Source organism: Ochlerotatus camptorhynchus, unplaced genomic scaffold (assembly GCF_037179485.1).
Source record: "Ochlerotatus camptorhynchus isolate MF236.1 unplaced genomic scaffold, CSIRO-AGI_Acam_v1.1 ptg000070l, whole genome shotgun sequence".
In the NCBI taxonomy this organism is placed as follows: domain Eukaryota; kingdom Metazoa; phylum Arthropoda; class Insecta; order Diptera; family Culicidae; genus Ochlerotatus; species Ochlerotatus camptorhynchus.
The window spans coordinates 926,048-943,968 of record NW_027040560.1 but is presented as its reverse complement, the minus strand read 5'-3'; the positions used below and the strand labels follow the sequence as shown (position 1 = coordinate 943,968).

The 17,921-nt window shown below is 37.0% G+C and overlaps 1 protein-coding gene across 6 annotated transcripts in view; it reads right to left on the bottom strand.

The window, feature by feature from the left end:
• The window catches only part of Rfx, a 155,860-nt gene that overhangs the window by 118,048 nt on the left and 19,891 nt on the right, over nucleotides 1-17,921 (bottom strand). For 5 of the 6 annotated variants that reach the window (XM_065217085.1, XM_065217088.1, XM_065217087.1 and 2 more), the window contains exons 2-3: nucleotides 8,495-9,176; nucleotides 8,191-8,434 (exon numbers count right to left, since the gene is read on the bottom strand). In XM_065217085.1, the coding sequence (XP_065073157.1) occupies nucleotides 8,191-8,434; nucleotides 8,495-8,872 (622 nt within the window). In that variant the 5' untranslated portion in view covers nucleotides 8,873-9,176. The remainder of the gene's footprint in view (nucleotides 1-8,190; nucleotides 8,435-8,494; nucleotides 9,177-17,921) is intronic. The other variant, XM_065217086.1, reaches the window with a different exon arrangement.

The window sequence follows — 17,921 nt, the reverse complement described above, 5'->3', positions numbered from 1 at the left end:
TCCGCTGCCGTGGCATTATGGGATTGACGAATGGATGGAGGTGCCCAATTAAAAGAAGCAAACAGAAGGAAATCCAAGATGCAGCGTGATGGCGTTGTTGTTGTTGTTGTTCAGTGTTGGTGATGATGAAGATGAAGATGGAGATTGTTGTTTGGTCGTATGCATGAACGTGAGCGCGTATATGTGTGTATGATGTTGATGTTGTTGTTGTTGTTGTTGTTGTTGTTGGTGATGTTTACGGCACGTGGGTGTTGTAATTATAATTAGGTAACAAACGAAAAGCAATTAATGAAGACGAAATTAGTTAATGCGATGCATGAAATTAAAACGATTTTTTTTTCTCCTCCCAGAAGGAAAAGGAGGAGGACCGACAGGACAAAAACAAATTAAGAAGCAATCATCGGGATTGTTGTATGTGCGTGTAGCAAAGTGTAGAACATAAAATGCGCGATTTCCCTGGAACTTTGTAGGTGAATTCAAGTGCAATTTGATTCGCATGACTTATTGGATAACTTTTATTTTTTTTGTTGGTGTTTTTGTTTTAAAACACCTTTAGCGAAAGGAGATAATACAAGTTCCTTTTGTAAATGTTCAAAACGCTACATGAAAATTTATTTGAACGATGTTCCAAAATCTTCTTATAACTGATCACTAAGCAATACCCAAGTAACCAAAAGTTCTGATAAAAGGCTATTTATGGCTTAAGCAGCTTGGTTGACGGTGGTCTATAGAATTCTAACCAGCCTCATTTTTAAGTCGTTATAAGAACTTGAAAGTTCCGGTACTATAATTGAAGAGCATTATAAGCAGCTTCTGGCGGAACTTGAACGGAACTTTCAGAAAATAAATTAAAAAAGGTTTTTGTCCTCTACACCAATTTTATATTGTTCGCACTTTCATGAATGTTAGTTCTTAAAGGCAGGTATGAACGTGTATTGATTTATCAGGATTAGTATTAGTATTAGAGCTGTTTGAAGAATTAAACCCAGTCCTTCTGTGTGAGAGCCCCAGCACGAACCGCTACGTCATCTGAGTTATATTAAAGTGAGCTGTTGTCCCGCCTACTGTTGGAACTGACTGACTTGAATACGAAACACAACACCTTTATGAATTTTAAATTGGTGTTTGCCCGCATGGTATTTCTACACATTTGTGGCGCAGTGGTTAGCGTTCGTAGATCGCATGCCGAATACACGGGTTCGAATCCAGGAAGTTGCTCTTTATTTTTTAATGTTTGGATAGAATATTGATGCACTGCATAAATATAAGAATTATGATTTATTTGAGCCACTGATCATTCAATATTTACATACATTAAATTTTGCTACTAAAAAAGAATTGTGCGGATTATTTCATGTGGGCTATGATGGACCTTTTTAGAAACTTTCAAGTTGCTAAGAAGTTCCGCAGGGAACTTTTAAGATACTTTAAAGTTGCTAAGAAGTTCCGCTGGGAACTTATTCGGAACTTTGCTGTGGCCATGTTTTTCAGCCTTGCCTGAAGTTCCTTAGAAGTGCTTAGGGATGCTTTTTGGAACTTTTTTTTTTTAACCTTTGAAGTTGTTAGGAGTACGCATCAGAACTTTATCGAACTCTAAATTGGGTTTTATAGTTGAATACGGAACTTTTGGTTGCTTGGGAAGAAAGTTCTGTCGGAACTTAATGGAATTTGAAAGTTCTGGCGGAACTTTATTTGAACTTTCTTCTTCTTCTTCGCATTTCAAGCTTATTGCATATCGCATATTAGCTTATTGCGTGCTCTCAACGTGTTCTAGATGCACTTCCACAGTTATTAATTGAGAGCTTTCGATGCCTGTACCATTTTTGCATTGGTATAATCGAACCCAGCCATCTCCAGCATGGTCTTGCTTTGCAGCTGCGCCTTTATCGACTGAGCTAAGGGAGGCCCCTTTATGGAACCTGAAAGTGAGTTTTATCGTTAAATGCGGAACTTTTGGTTACTTGGGTAGGGTGCTTCATTTCGAAAAAAATATTAGATTTCTCATAGGCTACCTTCCAGTTTGATTCATAACCCTAAAATATGAATCTGCGCAAAAAAAAAATGGCAAAAATGTATGCAGGTTTAGAGGTCACGCAAATGGTTTGAAGTTTATATAGAGATTTCGTTGAATTACTATGGGAAATTATTGAATTTCAATTACATCGCTCTAACTTTGGTTCCAATTGTCCAAATGGTTATATGTAAATTATTCAAAGGCCAATTGATAGATTCAGCATATTTTTTTTAAATAATGAGATCTACGCAATAACATTTGAATAAAATTTCTCGGACTAAGAAAAAAATGGATTTTTTTTTCTCAATATGTTGAGGTTAGGCCAGTTTTTTACGTTTTTGAACTTAGCGAGATTTCTGCCTCAGATTAAAAAAAGTCAAGGATCTTGGCTTCAAAATTTTTTTTAGGATTCTGACAATTTGAAGCATTGATTTATTATGAGAATTGGCATTCTGGGAATAATTCTGAAAAAAAATCTGTGTAGAGTACCTTGAGTGACTTGAGTAACTTGGCATTTGACTAGAAATTTCAGGTCATTTTGAGAAGTATTTCAAGAAAATTTTAAGGAAAATTAAAGATAAATCCTAAGCTAGTTCTGAAGAGACTACTATGGGGATTTGAAGTGGAATTCCATGGAACTCTAAAGCAAATCAGAAGGAATATCAGGAAGCATTCGAAGGGAATGAGGAGAAGGATTCAAAGGGAATCAACCCTAGGCCCAAATGATGATATGACTACAATCCTGAAGCTACGTCTAGTGATGACCTACGGCTGAAAATCTCTTAAATGTTTATCAATCAATTAATCAAAGAGAAATTCCGAGTAGAGCTACAAGGAAATATAGAAGATTGTTCCAAGGGTATCTATTTTTCAATATAGCTCAGAAAATTCTTTGCAGAACTTCAGTGACAATTCTTTGCAGAACTTCACACTGCTTAGTAGTTATGCTTAAATAATCGTTTGAATTTTCTTTTCACTTTGGAATTCTACTTAGATTCAAATTGAAGCTCTTCTCGTTTGAATTTTCTCGCAAATGTGAGAATAATTCCGAGGGAAAACGTTCGTAATTATTCAAACGTTTGCGATCTTTTAATGCGAATGATGCGAGTTATCAGCTCAGTAATGTAAAGGGGCCTGGGATAAAACCCAAAATCTACTGCTCAGTAAACAAAAACGGTCGCCACCAGGCCACCGAGCTTCATACATAACAAAAAGTTATTACGAACAACGATTGAACAGTCCCCCGACAGCCCGGCGACTTAAAGCAATTCAAATGGAATCGATTAGATGCACCCGGTGCAATGGCTAGCATCCATGTCGCTCAAGTAAGGGAAAATTGACTGTAGCTATAAAAACAAAAACATTATTTGAAAATACTCAACATAAATTCAAATCCGAGCAAAGGCGAGCATCACAATTAGAGCAAAATGAAAACCAGTTTTGTCTGCAATGCTGAATTGAAATCATAATTTGATTTTAGTTTACTATGAGTAGTAAAATGTTGTTTTCATTTTGCTGTACCTTCCCAACATGATTGGAAAAATAAATATGCGATTTTTGCTCTCCCACATGTCTAAAAGGGGTTTCATTTTGTTTTCATTGAGAGCAGAACTAGAACTCCTCCATTTGATATTTTCTCAGGAATGTTCTGCTCTCTATTCTGTTATTTTATCCGGAAAACAGTCGAAAACGTTAAAATAGCCAACATTGCCTTGAAAAATGCCAAAATGACCTTAAAAAATCAAACTTTTATCAAAAGTATTAGACCCATCACAACGATCTGATAAAACAAAATTAGAGCTATGACAAATTTACTAAAAATCTTGTTTCTCGATTCCCGGGAAACTTGTTGAATTTCTTAGGAAACATTCTTTCCAAAAATAGAGCACACGAACCAGGAACTTACTCTATGTAGAACAATTACAATATACAAAAAATAAATTCAGAGTAACTTCCAGAGGAAGCTGATGGAAACATCCAGGAGAAGCCGAATGAAACTTCCGGGTGAAGCAAAAAAAAAATCCGGGGAAACGTGGAGGAAACTTTCGCGAGAGAAACATCTAGGTTAAATAAATAATTTCCAGGGGAAGTCGAAAGGAGATTCCGGTGGAAGTCAGAAGAAACTTTCAGATGTAGTCAAGGAAAAAAAACTGCCACAATAAGTAAAAAGAAAGCTCCGGGTAGTCTGAGGGAAGCCGAAAGAAAATGCTTAGGATAAGTTGGGAGAATATTTCAGTGGAAATCAGAAAAAAACTTGTCGAGGAAATCTGGTAAAACTTTCAGAGAATGCCGGAAGAAAACATTTATGAGAGAAATCAAAGGAAAAAATCTACGATGTTGGAAATAGCTTCCGAGGAAACTTTGTAAGAAACTTCCTTGGAAAGTTGGTAGAAATTTCCAAGAAAAATTGGAAGAGCCATCCGGGAAAATTTGAAAGACACTTCCAGAAGTTGTCAGAAGAGGGAGGAAAATTCCAAAAGAAATTGGAAGAAATATTTGGAGGAAACCAAAGGAATCTTTTGGGGAAGTCTGGAGAATCTTCCAGTGGAAGTCAAAATTAGATGTAACTCCCGGGATAGGTCAGAAAAAAAGGGGTGGGACACTTCCCGGAGTAAATGGAAGAAACTTTTTTGGAGAGGTTGAATTTTTTTCCAGGCAAGTCGAAAGAAATTTCTAGTAGGAATTCAAGACTATCATTTGGGTGAAATCAAATAAGTAGTTAAAACTACTTAAAAAGTGAATTGCTGTGGAAACCTTATTTTTGATTGACCTTACCATCACCTAGAAAGTTGTTGTTTATTAATTTATTTGATAATGCTCAAACGAATTAACTTTACAGAGCCGAGGATTCTTGGTCACTATACAATACATCTTAAAACTATAGTCAAAAGGTACAACACAATAAACACTTTATCTTCCGCTATCCAAAAAGCCTCCTCCATCAGAACTGGAGCCGCTTCCAGTGGTTTCATTGTATGGCAGTTACGCCATCGGGGGGCAGAGCGCTTCCATTGCAGCGATGGACGCATAACGTGGTCAGCACTCACACACTCATCACGACACGGTTGCTTTCCAAAGTCGACGACGCATCGACCGAAAGAACTGCTGATGAAGAACAATTAGGAGGACCACGCAATGGTCCAATTTATCAATTCCGGGTTTTTTCCCGGGTATTTAATAATAAACCCAACTCTAACATCACCCCTAGACCTGTTCATTTTAAACGAAATGTTCGGAATGTAACGGGTCAACCGTGATTACTGTTCGTCATGTTAATTTGAACTTCTGTGCAAATTTTCAGCAAAATCGGTGATGATTTAGAGGTGCTTCAAGTTAATTTTATGTTTTTAAGGTAATTTACGGCTTACAATATTTGTATCTCGAGACTGAAACAACGAAAGCTGCTGTAACAACTTTCATAGCAAAGTTTAATGTGTTATGTATCAACTTTGTAACCAAAGGTTGACTATTCGAAGTGATTTTATTGAAGTTTGACTTAGTTTCATGCTCGAAGATATATTAAAAAGGTAAGAATTTTAAAGTATTTGTTCTACGAATTTTTCACCCATATGATATAAAAATGTGTAGTGTACGGCATAATGTTCCTCATATTTTTCTAGAAGTTTCGTTCCAACATAGTTTTCGTGTATATTTCATAGATTGAGAGATAAAAATCAGAAAAGAGGCCGTTTTAGCTAAAATTCACAAGACAACAGAACCAATAAAAGTCAATTAGATTGACAGAACATAGTTGCATTGCTTTTCAATGACAACCGATGACTGTTTCATTGATATATGATTTTTTCATAAATATGAATCCTCAGTAGACGTGTTTTTTTATCAAAGGCAAGTGTCACTCAAACCATAACAGCAATTTATAAAATAACGAACATTTGAATGGTTCGAGTGACACTGGCCTTTGATAAAAAAAACACGTCTACTGAGGATTCATATTTATGAAAAAATCATATATCAATGAAACAGTCATCGGTCGTCATTGAAAAGCAATGCAATTATGTTCTGTCAATCTAATTGACTTTTATTGGTTCTGTTGTCTTGTGAATTTTAGCTAAAACGGCCTCTTTTCTGATTTTTATCTCTCAATCTATGAAATATACACGAAAACTATGTTGGAACGAAACTTCTAGAAAAATATGAGGAACATTATGCCGTACACTACACATTTTTATATCATATGGGTGGAAAATTCGTAGAACAAATACTTTAAAATTCTTCACTTTTTAAGATATCTTCGAGCATGAAACTAAGTCAAACTTCAATAAAATCACTTCGAATAGTCAACCTTTGGTTACAAAGTTGATACATAACACATTAAACTTTGCTATGAAAGTTGTTACAGCAGCTTTCGTTGTTTCAGTCTCGAGATACAAATATTGTAAGCCGTAAATTACCTTAAAAACATAAAATTAACTTGAAGCACCTCTAAATCATCACCGATTTTGCTGAAAATTTGCACAGAAGTTCAAATTAACATGACGAACAGTAATCACGGTTGACCCGTTACATTCCGAACATTTCGTTTAAAATGAACAGGTCTAATCACCCCTACCTTAAACAAAAAAGGCGTTCAAAATTAACCGTTTGGAGATAATCATATCATTTTTTTTATCAGAATAACAGCATTTTGTACTTTACGGAGACTCATAAACTCATTCTAAATTATTAATTGTTCTTAAAAATAACATTGTTAGATTATCCAAATCATCACGGATATTTGATCTTGAAGTTCTGCAGACTCAACAAAGTATACAAAGATTCAACTTAATGATAGAATGGTTGAACCTTCGTGAAGCTCCATAATATAATTTGGTTTGGTATATTAGGTTTTCCAAAATGCCTGGAGTTCCGTTTTTTTTTTATTATAGTCACACCAAAATAAATTCTAAAAGAATAACTCCGTAAGCTATCGTGGTAGGAATAACGGCAATATCACTGTTTTCCCCGTGCACAAATAGATTGCGAGTGAGAGCAAATAGTGCAATAATTTTTAAGATTTTTTGATACTTTACCATAGTGAAAGTCATAATATAAAAATGGTAAACAGATGTGTAGATGAATGTGATATAAAGCCTTAAGGGATTTTTCAAGACCAAATTATGACCCACAAGACTATGATAAAACCAGAATTTTTACTTGGGATTGTTCCCGGAGAATCCGAATTCCCGGTTTTTCCCGGATTTCCCGGGACACCGTGTAAATAACTATCAAAAATTAATCTTATTGTCTAACTGGTCAGTGGGTAAACATATTTTCAGATTTCCAAGAATTCCCTAAATTCCCCGGGAAGTCACAAATGGCCGGAAAATGGAACCACTAAGTCCAAAATAGCTTTAAAACGCCATAATGCCAAACGGACAAAAGAAATTGTGTATGCACAGTACATGTTCGATAACTGGGATAAAGCGCAGCCCAGTTTACGAATTCCACTCGTTAACTGGGCTGGATTGTCAAACGTTAACCAATACTGAGAGAAACTCCAATGGATTGTTTGATCGACGTTAAACAAGTTTCACGTGCATTGAATTGAAACAGTGCAAAGTTTGTTATTTTCACAGCATTCAAACTCGCGAGTTTGGAAAGGCTTAACGCTTCCGCTAAAAACACTTTCAAGTCTTGATTTCAGTGTGAAATGAAAATAATTTTAAATTTATTTATATTTCTCTATATGTAATGGCAGGCAACCCCATTATAACAACGAATTGTTAAGCAAATTGTGTCGTCTATTTTTGACGTATAACTGTCTTTTAACCAGTTAGCGATCGCCCAGTTAGCAAAGAAGTACTGTGCATTGAAGAAAACATGGTACATTTTGTTCATTGGAATTATTTCGAAATGTATTTGAACAAGTTTATTCAGAATTCAAAAACTTTTGCATCCTAAAACAAATTTGATTGAATAAAGGTACTGGAGTTATTTACATAATATGGACTGATACATTATGAAAACTCAAATGCAAACTAGAAAGTTGCATTTGTTTGAAAATAAGCACCGATCTCAACAACCCGATTGTATGACAGAGTATGAGAGTGACCACTATTCTTGCCTAATTATTATGTTCTTTCTTTACTATAGAGACTGGATTGTGGTTGGTTCTCCTCTTACATTATGAAAAAATTGTACCATATTGTGGTTACGAATAGCAAATCAACACTCACCCGTCACCGTGATGTACTGTGGGCCTCCTTCCGTTGGGCTTTGTGCCTGCACAACGGCAACCTGAGCGGTCACGTGCTGCTGACCGTTGCCATTGGCTGTCGCTGTGTCCCCATCGACTGCCGCCGCTGCCGTTAGCTGCATTCCGATCTTGGAATCCTCCGGCGATTCGGTTTCATCGAGCGGGACAATATCGATCACAGTGCCATTGGGATGGATCACGATTTTCTTCTGCAATGTAGTACACTATTGGAAATAAAAGTTGGAACTTTGTGCTTTCTATGAGTAAGTGGTTGAGAAAGATACCTGCTGAATGATCTGCTGCAGCGTCAAACCTCCATTGGCGGTGCCGAGAAGATTCGCAATGCTAAGATTGTTGGCAATCAGGCTGGTCGGTATGACCGGTGTCGGTGTTGTGGTAGCGGCTGCCACAGCCTGATTGGCCGCGCTGACTGCGATCGTTTTCCCGGTACTACCGTTTTTGAGCGTACTGGCCGGAATCATTGTGATTGCTGGAGCCGTCGTTGTTGGCGAGGTTACGGCCGCTATTGGAGAGCCATCGCTCGGACTCGGTGAGGAGGTTGACGTCGCAACTACCGTACTTGTGGGGGTCGCAGCAGTAGCAGAATTCGCGATTGGGGTTACCGTTATGAAACTACGTTGCGTTGCCAGACGGGTTGCCATTTCGCTTGGATTTTTTTGTTTTGTTTTTAGTTTTGAGGAATTTTGGTAAACTTTGCTTTTTTATGATAGGAATTTGTAAGTGTGATTTAAAAATACTTTAATCATATGTTTGAAAAGATATTACTTTTGTGAACCCTGTATTGGTTATGCTAGTAGGTAGTACGGATCGATTACCAATATGATATGGTGTTGAATCTATGCCCTATAATTGGATATTCATGCACGGTTTATTTGGTATACGGTAAAATGAAACGCTGCTGTTGCGAGTTTAAGGCTCTCGGGTGATTATGGGATATAAGGCGATCTGGAATGAAAACGAGAAAGATGAGAGACAAATTAGCATCACAGTTGTTGTTTAATTTCACGAGTTTCCACGAAAATGTTGCTAAAATTTCAATTCCGGCAATTGGGAGATAAATAGATATCGGAAAAGGAAAACAATTAGCATTACTCCTGGGAAAAGCAGCATTCCGTAAAATCTCCGACTGCACTAATTAATTGCATTCCAGTGTTGGGGATTGGGAATTGGCAGAAGATCATTTCGACTGCAAAGCAAAGAAAAACCCTCATTCCAGGAGTTGAACCGAATAAACCGTCCCCTTTTGCATGCAGCCTTAGCCTCCTCCCTGATGTTTTTGTTTCCTCCTCGACCCCCCAGGTTGCATCATGATCCTTTTCAGCGTCCTCCTTTTTCGCGTGCATCCCTGGCAGTATCAAGGTAGGGCAATGAAGGGTACGCGTCCCTGTCTAGTTTTTGTTTGCAGTTCCAATTTATGTTATTTTTTACTTTCAAGATCTCATAAACATTTTTCATGATTTCAATCGAAGGAGTTTTAGAGTTCACAAAGTAGTTTGAATTAAATAATCATAAAGCGAAGAGCAAAATTTATCAAAAAGATAAACAACTCTGGCATAGTTCTGGTGGCCAATGAATTTACATTTTGAAATCCCCAGTTTTTCCCCGTTCAAATTTCAAAAATTTCCCAGTTTCTGGTGCGTGATCGAACGTTAATTTTTCGATCATAACTCATAACGTTATAGAGGAAATGGATGTAATGTCGGCCTAAATGCCTCTAATTTGAGCCCATACATAAATTCAGCAATCAACTAAATTTTCAATAGCGACCAAAAATATCCATTAGTAGTACCGTCTCAATGATGCGTTCATCTAGATAGAATTGATAAATAGCATATTTTTAGCGATGGGCCCAATCTTAGATCCATAGGCCAACATTAGAGCCATTTCCCTACTTGGTTCATGAGTTATACATTTTTAAAGTAGGGGAAATGGCTCTAATGTTGGCTTATGGATCTAAGATTGGGCCCATCACTTAAAAATCTCGGAGTCGAACGCCATTGGGCCAAGTGAGTAATTGGACCAATTTTATGAATAGTTCGGTCTTAGAGATTCTTTAAAAAAAGATCTTGGGAACCTTTTTAGTTGGAACGCCACCCAATTGACGAACTCCAAACTAACAAGCACCTTATCCAGAAAACTCTCAACCCCTAAACTATGACTTTTTTTTCGATATTTGTGACTTATTCAAATCTTTGTGATGCTATAGATTTAAAAAAAAAACACTATTGAACAATTTTTTTTACAAATATGAGACTGAGAAAAATACAAAGATTTTGAAAAATAATCAAGCATCCAGACCTTTTTTCCAGTCTCTAGAATTTGGAAAAATGTTCAAGGTTCTAAAAATTTAAACAACCGATGTGCCGAGAATACTTATGGTACTTTGAAGAGAATTTAAAGGGTGTTAATTCTAAAAAAATATATACGAAGGAGGAAAAAATACTGGGAAAATTCTGAGGGAGTTCTGACTACGATATTTTTTATACAAAGCCCTTCGAAAAATTCCAAGGCATTTTTGGGAAGAAGAAAGGAACTACTGAATTTAGTGCATAGAGAATCGATTGCAAATGTGAGGAGTATAGCAGATGAATTTTATGGAAAAATCAAATTCAATTCCATAGCAAAACGATATAGTGGTTCTCAGAATTTCCTAGTTTTGTTCCTTATCACAACATATTAGGCCCGTATCTTGTTATTTTGTCATTAGAGTTACCATTTCCATGTTCAGGGCTGGTAGTGCTGATGCGATATCATAGCAGTGACTTTTGTGACTGAAATTTCGGAAATAGTGACCAAATAGTGACTTATAAATACTAAATAAGTATCCATTTATATTGTAGCTTAGAAATTCAAATACGGTTTGATATTGAAATAAACTTTTTATATCATGGAACTTAAAATCTAATTTCATAAATTCCTCTAATTTAATCGAATCTCCCAACGGAATGTCATGTGAAGAGCATTTGAAGTGATTTGAATAACTTTTGCTTACGTTATACATGATGACTAGCAAATAGTAATTCCCATTTTTTACGATCTTGAATTTGATACTGCGTTCGAAATCTTTAAATATTTGATATATCTAGGTAGATAACTTTGATAATTTGCTATGAACTTTTCACAGAATTTCTTGAGAATGATCTCAAGAACTTTTTTAGATTAATTCCCCTTCTCTTAAAGTTAGAGGCAAACAAGCTTTTACAAAAATAATAATGCATTATTGAAATTCATTGCAGAACAATCAACAAAATTCTTGGAAATATATTATTTATTTATTTATTTATTTATTGTAATTCATCTGACAGTAGTTGAATAAAACTTAGATAATACACAAAAAAGCTACAGATAAACAGATTACAAAAATAATCACAATCTTCTCAATCGGTTTCGAAATTGGTTCGATGTTTCTCCGAATTCAAATGCTTCTTCCACAGCGGAGAATGCCCGAATCATCGCAGACATACGCTCATGGTATCCATATGCAGTCCGATGGAATCTTGGTTGTAGTAAGGATGATTGCCGCAAGATCCTTTGAAGAACAGTGAAGTTTAATTGTGAAAGCAGTTGAGGGCAGTCCACATCGCCATTTAAAAGTTTCGCTACAAATAAGGCTTGTTGCATTTTCTTCTGTGTTCCAATGTGTCCAGGTCCAATAGCATGCATCGGTCTGCATAAGGTGGTAAATTCATTGGATCGCGCCACGGCAGGCTGCGCAAAGCTAAGCTCAAAATTATTTTCTGAACACGTTCTATTCGGAGATTCCACACTAGCTCATATGGAGACCAGACCACCGATGCATTCTCAAGTATGGGCCGAACTAAAGAGCAATATAGTGCCTTCAAGCAGTGAGGGTCTTTGAAATCTCGTGCAATCTTCGAAATAAATCCCAGTTGACGATTCGCCTTAGAGATGATCGAGGAATAGTGAAGATTGAAGTTCAACTTTGGGTTCAAAAAAACACTACTCTGCGAAACGTTACATTGTCAATGCAGTAGCCGTAAAGGATTGAACTCTTAGAGCGGTGAAACGTCATCACTGCACACTTTGGAACGCTGATGATGAGCTTATTGCGACGGCACCAATCCACAAACAAATCTAGCAGAGCTTGAAGACGATGACAATCCTCAATCAACTATAACGTATTGCTTAAGATCATCTGCATAAACGAGTTTGCATTTAACTCCCAACAAAGCTGCTAGTGAACCCAGATTACTTCCCTGAGGTAGGTACTCCAGAGGTGCTGGTAAACGTAGAAGAGACACAAGATCCTAGTCGTACTCGAAGAGTTCCTCCAGTCAAGTAGGAATGTAACCACGACCTAAGTTGCTCAGACGCTCCTAGTCGGGAAAGTTTGCATAACAAAACCTTATGGTCAATTTTATTGAATGCGGCTTTCAGATCAGTATATATGACGTCGACTTGTGCCTTATCCTCCTGATGCATGTACTAGTGAAATCCAAAAGGTTAGTAGCTACCGATCTACAGGGAATTAATCCATGCTGGTCAGTTGAAATGTAGTTCTTCGAGCGATTCAGGACAAATTCGCTCAATATGATCTCAAACAGTTTGGACGCTGCCGAAAGACTGGTGAGACCTCGATAGTTCTTAATATCCCGTTTATTTCCAGCTTTGAAAACAGGAAACATATACGACTGCTTCAACAATGCTGGGAATTTTCCTTGCTCAAAGGATGCATTAAATATGGCTGCTAAGGGTTCTGCTAAGGCAGCTGAGCAACAGCAAAACACCACTGCCGGAATTCCATCTGGACCAGAAGAGAGTGAGGTTTTCTGTCTCTTTGCTGCTGAAAGTACCATATCCCGAGATACTTCGAATGTGCTCAGTTCCACTAAGTCACGAAGACAGAGTGTTTAGCAAACATCTCACACGCTTCGCTGAGTGAAGTGGACTCTTTCCCATCGAGTAGCATATTGGACGGTATACTCGAATCTTTCCTTTCGCTGTTGACAGAGCTCCAAAATTTTCGGGGGATACGCCGCAAATTCCACTGGGCTCTAAAGACGTGTGATTTGTACAAGGCAGTGTTAAGTTTAATGTAAGCGATACTAGCACGCTTGAAGTCACGCTTCGTGTCAGCTGTTCTGTGACGACGTGGTTTTCTCTGGACTGCATTACGTTCACGCTTCAGCACTCTTAGCTGAGGAGTATTTCAAGCTGGGGAAATTGGTCGTCTTTTGAGAGGAACATTTGATTCCAACCAATGTTGAATAATGCAACAGAAACGCACTGTCATCTCATCAACATCAATGCATTCAAACACATCGGCCCAGTCTTGATCAAAAAGATACTGCAGTAATGAGACATAATCAATTTTCTTGAAGTCTAGAAGCCCTGATCTATCATCCACGTTGCAAGCTGGGTGAGATGGCCAGACAAGCGGAGCAGGTAGCGGCAGAATTAAGGAAGGATGGTGAGCATCAATAGGTAAAAGCGGGACAGCGGATTCGTCGATATCGAAATCATTTTCACCGTTGCAAAATACCATAATTTCGTAGTTGGAAATGCTTAACATCAAATATCAGAATTAAAGTGGACATTTTATACGATAGATGAGGAGATGAAAGTAAAGAGTTGATAGTTCCGTTATAGTGTGGCAGTGTGAAATTTGTATATAGAAAGTAGAAAGCGAACAAAGAACAATTTTGAGGAAGGTACGAATAGGGTAGAGCATCTCTTTTAACAAGCTTATCCGTTAATGAGGGATGGTGAGGGGTGTTTCCCCCTGCCACTACTGGCAAAAGGGATGATCGCCGATCTGCTCATGTACCTCCACAGTGCGGAAACAGTTCTATTGATTGTTTCACACTCAAGTCGCCATCTGACGTAAACAATTAACCGATTCGTACCTTCCTCAACTATCAACTCTTTAATTGAATCTCCTCATCTATCGTATAAAATCTCCACTTTAAGTCTGATATTTGACGTAAAGCATCTCAGACTATGTAAATCGTCAAATTCACGCATGATTTATTGATTCTTCTATGAACTCCCTGAAGGCTCCTTCCATAAATCCATCCTTAGAAATTCCATGCAATTAATCTCAGAAATTTCATAAATTTTTGCTTAGAATAATCTTGGACTTTTCCCTTACATTCAATTTTTAACTCAATTCGTATTCTCCTTATAATCCCCATAGTATTTCCTCAGAATTCTCAAAACAAAAATACATCACAAACTTTGAAACCCTTCTCAGTATTCCTTTGAGATTGAACCCTCAAAATTCGATTACATTGGAATTCTTATCGGAATTTATTTCGAACTCTTTAGAATTCTCTTGGAAGTATCGTCAGGAATCACCCAGAATTCTTTTAGAACTATCCGCAAAGACCATATTTGGAGTTCACGGGATTTTCATGGAATTTTAATCAGAGCCTTAAGCAAAATTACTAATTTTGAATTCTTATCAGAATTGGACCTAGAATGCTCATCCAATCATCATAGAATTCTTCTCTGAACTCTCGTTAAAATGCACTCTCTAAATCTCTAAATTTTGCGCCTCTAACAATTTAAACAATAATCAAAAGCGACGCTCGTATGTGTTAAGCAAAGTTTAATTATATAGGTAAACCTGGCTTAAGATTTATAGAAGAAATAGATCCCCAGAGCACTTGATTTTACATGAGACTTTCGTAGTCTGTACTTTGGTATTCTTCTTTGATATATCTTGGTTTCATCCCTAGAATCCTTTAAAATTCTTTTAAAATTTACTTTGTATTTTTTAAAGTTCATCCTTGAAAGACTTTTGAAAATCTATCACAGACAAATACCTTTGGGAAGTTTCCAAGGTTTACTATTTATTTTCTGGGAAAGGATCCGATTTTTAATCGAAATTGTAGGCATTTTCCACCAGTTTTCCTGGTGTTCTAAAGTTTTGTGGTTCACTGGTAACCCTGGTTAAAATTTTCAATTTTTTAACAGATATCTAAATTTTGTTAAAACTACTGTAGACTTTCTTAGTGCCAAGCAGGGCCCCACAAAGTCACTTTCAATCGAAAATCTTCAAGTGACGATGAAGCTCCAAACCATCACTTTCAATTGAAAGTCATTCTGTCTTCTTTTCGAGCAGATCCCCGTCAACATCAACAGAACCACTTTCGATCGGTTTTCATGGTGTTTGTTTTGGCTTGACTCGTGTTCATTTCTTCTTTCATTGTCAAATGAACTTACTTATTCGCGCAGTTTTTATAACTTTTGTTGATTGTTCACTCGGTTCATTTAAGCGTGTGCGCATAGATCTGTGCACGTGGTTGTAAAATTTATCATTTTTGGGTGGTTTGTTTACCCATCAATATGGGTACTTTTTGAATCGGGGTGACGTCTAGTGTTCGAAAATTGATATGCGACGCCATTTTTAAATCCAAGATGGCGGCTTGCGATTCCAGAACAAGTGGGAAATATTGTCAAATACCCATCAATATTAGGTATTTTTTTGAATCGCGATGACGTCTAGAGGCCGGAAATCCATATCCGACGCCATTTTGAAATCCAATATGACGGCTTCCTATTTCAGAAAAAAAATGGGAAATGCTGATGCCGTCCCATCAATATGGGTATTTTTGAAATCGGGGTAACGTCTGGAGATTGGAAATCAATATCCGACGCCATTTTGTAATCCATCAACACCCATACAAACGGTTTTTTTTTAAGAATCCGGGTAGCGTCTAGAAGCCGGGAATCGATATCCGACGCCATTTTGTAATCCAAACGGCGGCTTCCGATTTGCGGAAAAGTGTCAAATACCCTAAAATATGGGTATTTTCAGGGTGGGAATGAGGCATAGATGCCGAAAATTGATATCACGCCATTTTTTTGGAATCGGGCTTAAATCTAGAAGCCAGAAATCGATGTGCGACGCCATCTTGAAATTCAATTTAAGAAGAAGTGTCAAATAGCCCACAAATGGCATCGAATATCGATTTTCTCTTAGGGTATTTGACACTTTTGTGAAACCCGATGTGACCCGATGGCATCGAATATCGATTTTTGGCATGTAAACGTTGTCCTCATTCCGAAAGTACCCATAATGTAAGGTATTTGACACTTTCTGAACCCTGATGGCCGCCATATTGGATTCCAAAGTGGTATCTGATATCGATTTTTGGCATCTACTCGTTTTCCCTGTTCTGAAACTAACCATATTGTAGGGTATTTGACACCTTTTCTGCAACCCTATGGACGCCATATTAGAGTCCAACATAGGATCGGATATCGATTTTCGGCAGCCACGCGTTGTCTCCGTTCCGAAAATACCCATATCTTAGGGTATTTGACACGTTTTAGGAAACTTGATGGCTGTAATTTTAGATTTCAAAATAACGTCGAATATCGATTCTCCGCACCTTCATGTCGTCCTCGTTCCGAAAATACCCATATGGTGGGGTATTTGAGACTTTCCCTGACCCCGATGGCCGCCATCTTGGAGTCCAAAATGGCTTCGTTAATTTAATTTTCGTTCAATATAAAATAATATATTATTACTACACCTAATCTGGATGCCTTCCCTATCGGCAACCTATATTGTGCGGATACTATCCGGATACTATATTTTGATTCCTGCGTCATCAAGTCGAATGAGCCCCGAATTGAAGTGAAAGTGGAAAAACGAAGGAAGCAGTTTTCGAGTCATTCATTGCGTCAATTGAAACAAGTCTTTGCTTCAAATGAAATGAACTGAAGCACTCGATGAACGAAACAAGTGATAGTCCTGTCATGTTTGAAAAGAGGAATGTTCATCGTGATTCGATAACAAGAAACACGATGACTTACGCGAAAATGATATTGCTCGAAATGAAGCCATTCTGCGGAGAGTTCATTTTCTTTTCTTTGTTTCGAAAATGCAGAACCCTGGTGCCAAGTACTCAATTTAAACTTTTTGTTGATATTTTAAATTTCACTCTATTTGAAAAAGTGACTTTAGCGACTATTTTTAAGGAAATAGTGACTTAAGTGACTTTTTGATGTAAAAAGTGACTTTTTAGTGACTGGCTTCAAAATAGTGACCAAGTCACTAAACAGTAACCTGCTACCAGCCCTGGATGTTAGGGTGGTCCAAAAAATCGTTTTTTTTCAAAAATGACTTCTTTTTAATTCATAACTAGACCGATTTCGAAGATCAAAGTATTAATTAATAGGTAATTAAAAATGTTTTCAGAAAAAAAAAAATGATTTAAAAAAAATTGATTCTGTGTTAAAAAATTGATTGTATTTGTTTTTTATGGTTTTCATGGTTTCTAGACAGAGGGCGCAATATGTTTTTATATTCTTCCGTGAAAATTTAGACACACATTATACAACACATGCAAAAATCAGCGATGTTTTTTTTTTTTCGTTTTTGAGTTATATTTTTTGAAGTTATCAAGTTTTGGGTTTTATCTCAATACTCCTATGCGACTAGACTACCATGAGTCTCCATTGTTTTATAGCGACTTTAACATGGTCAAATTATCTATACTTATTTCAATTTCTTATCCTAGACTACCATGACATTTATAGAGACTTGAATCAAATTTATTGATTGCTTTTGGGTATCGCTGGTTTTTTTATATGTTGTGTAAAAATCAGGCTTGCCAAAACAGGGTGTTTACTTAATCCAAGGAATCAAATTCCTTGAGTTTTCCAGGTTTTTCCAGGTCGGATGAAAAAAATTCCAGGTGCATACAAATTATACAC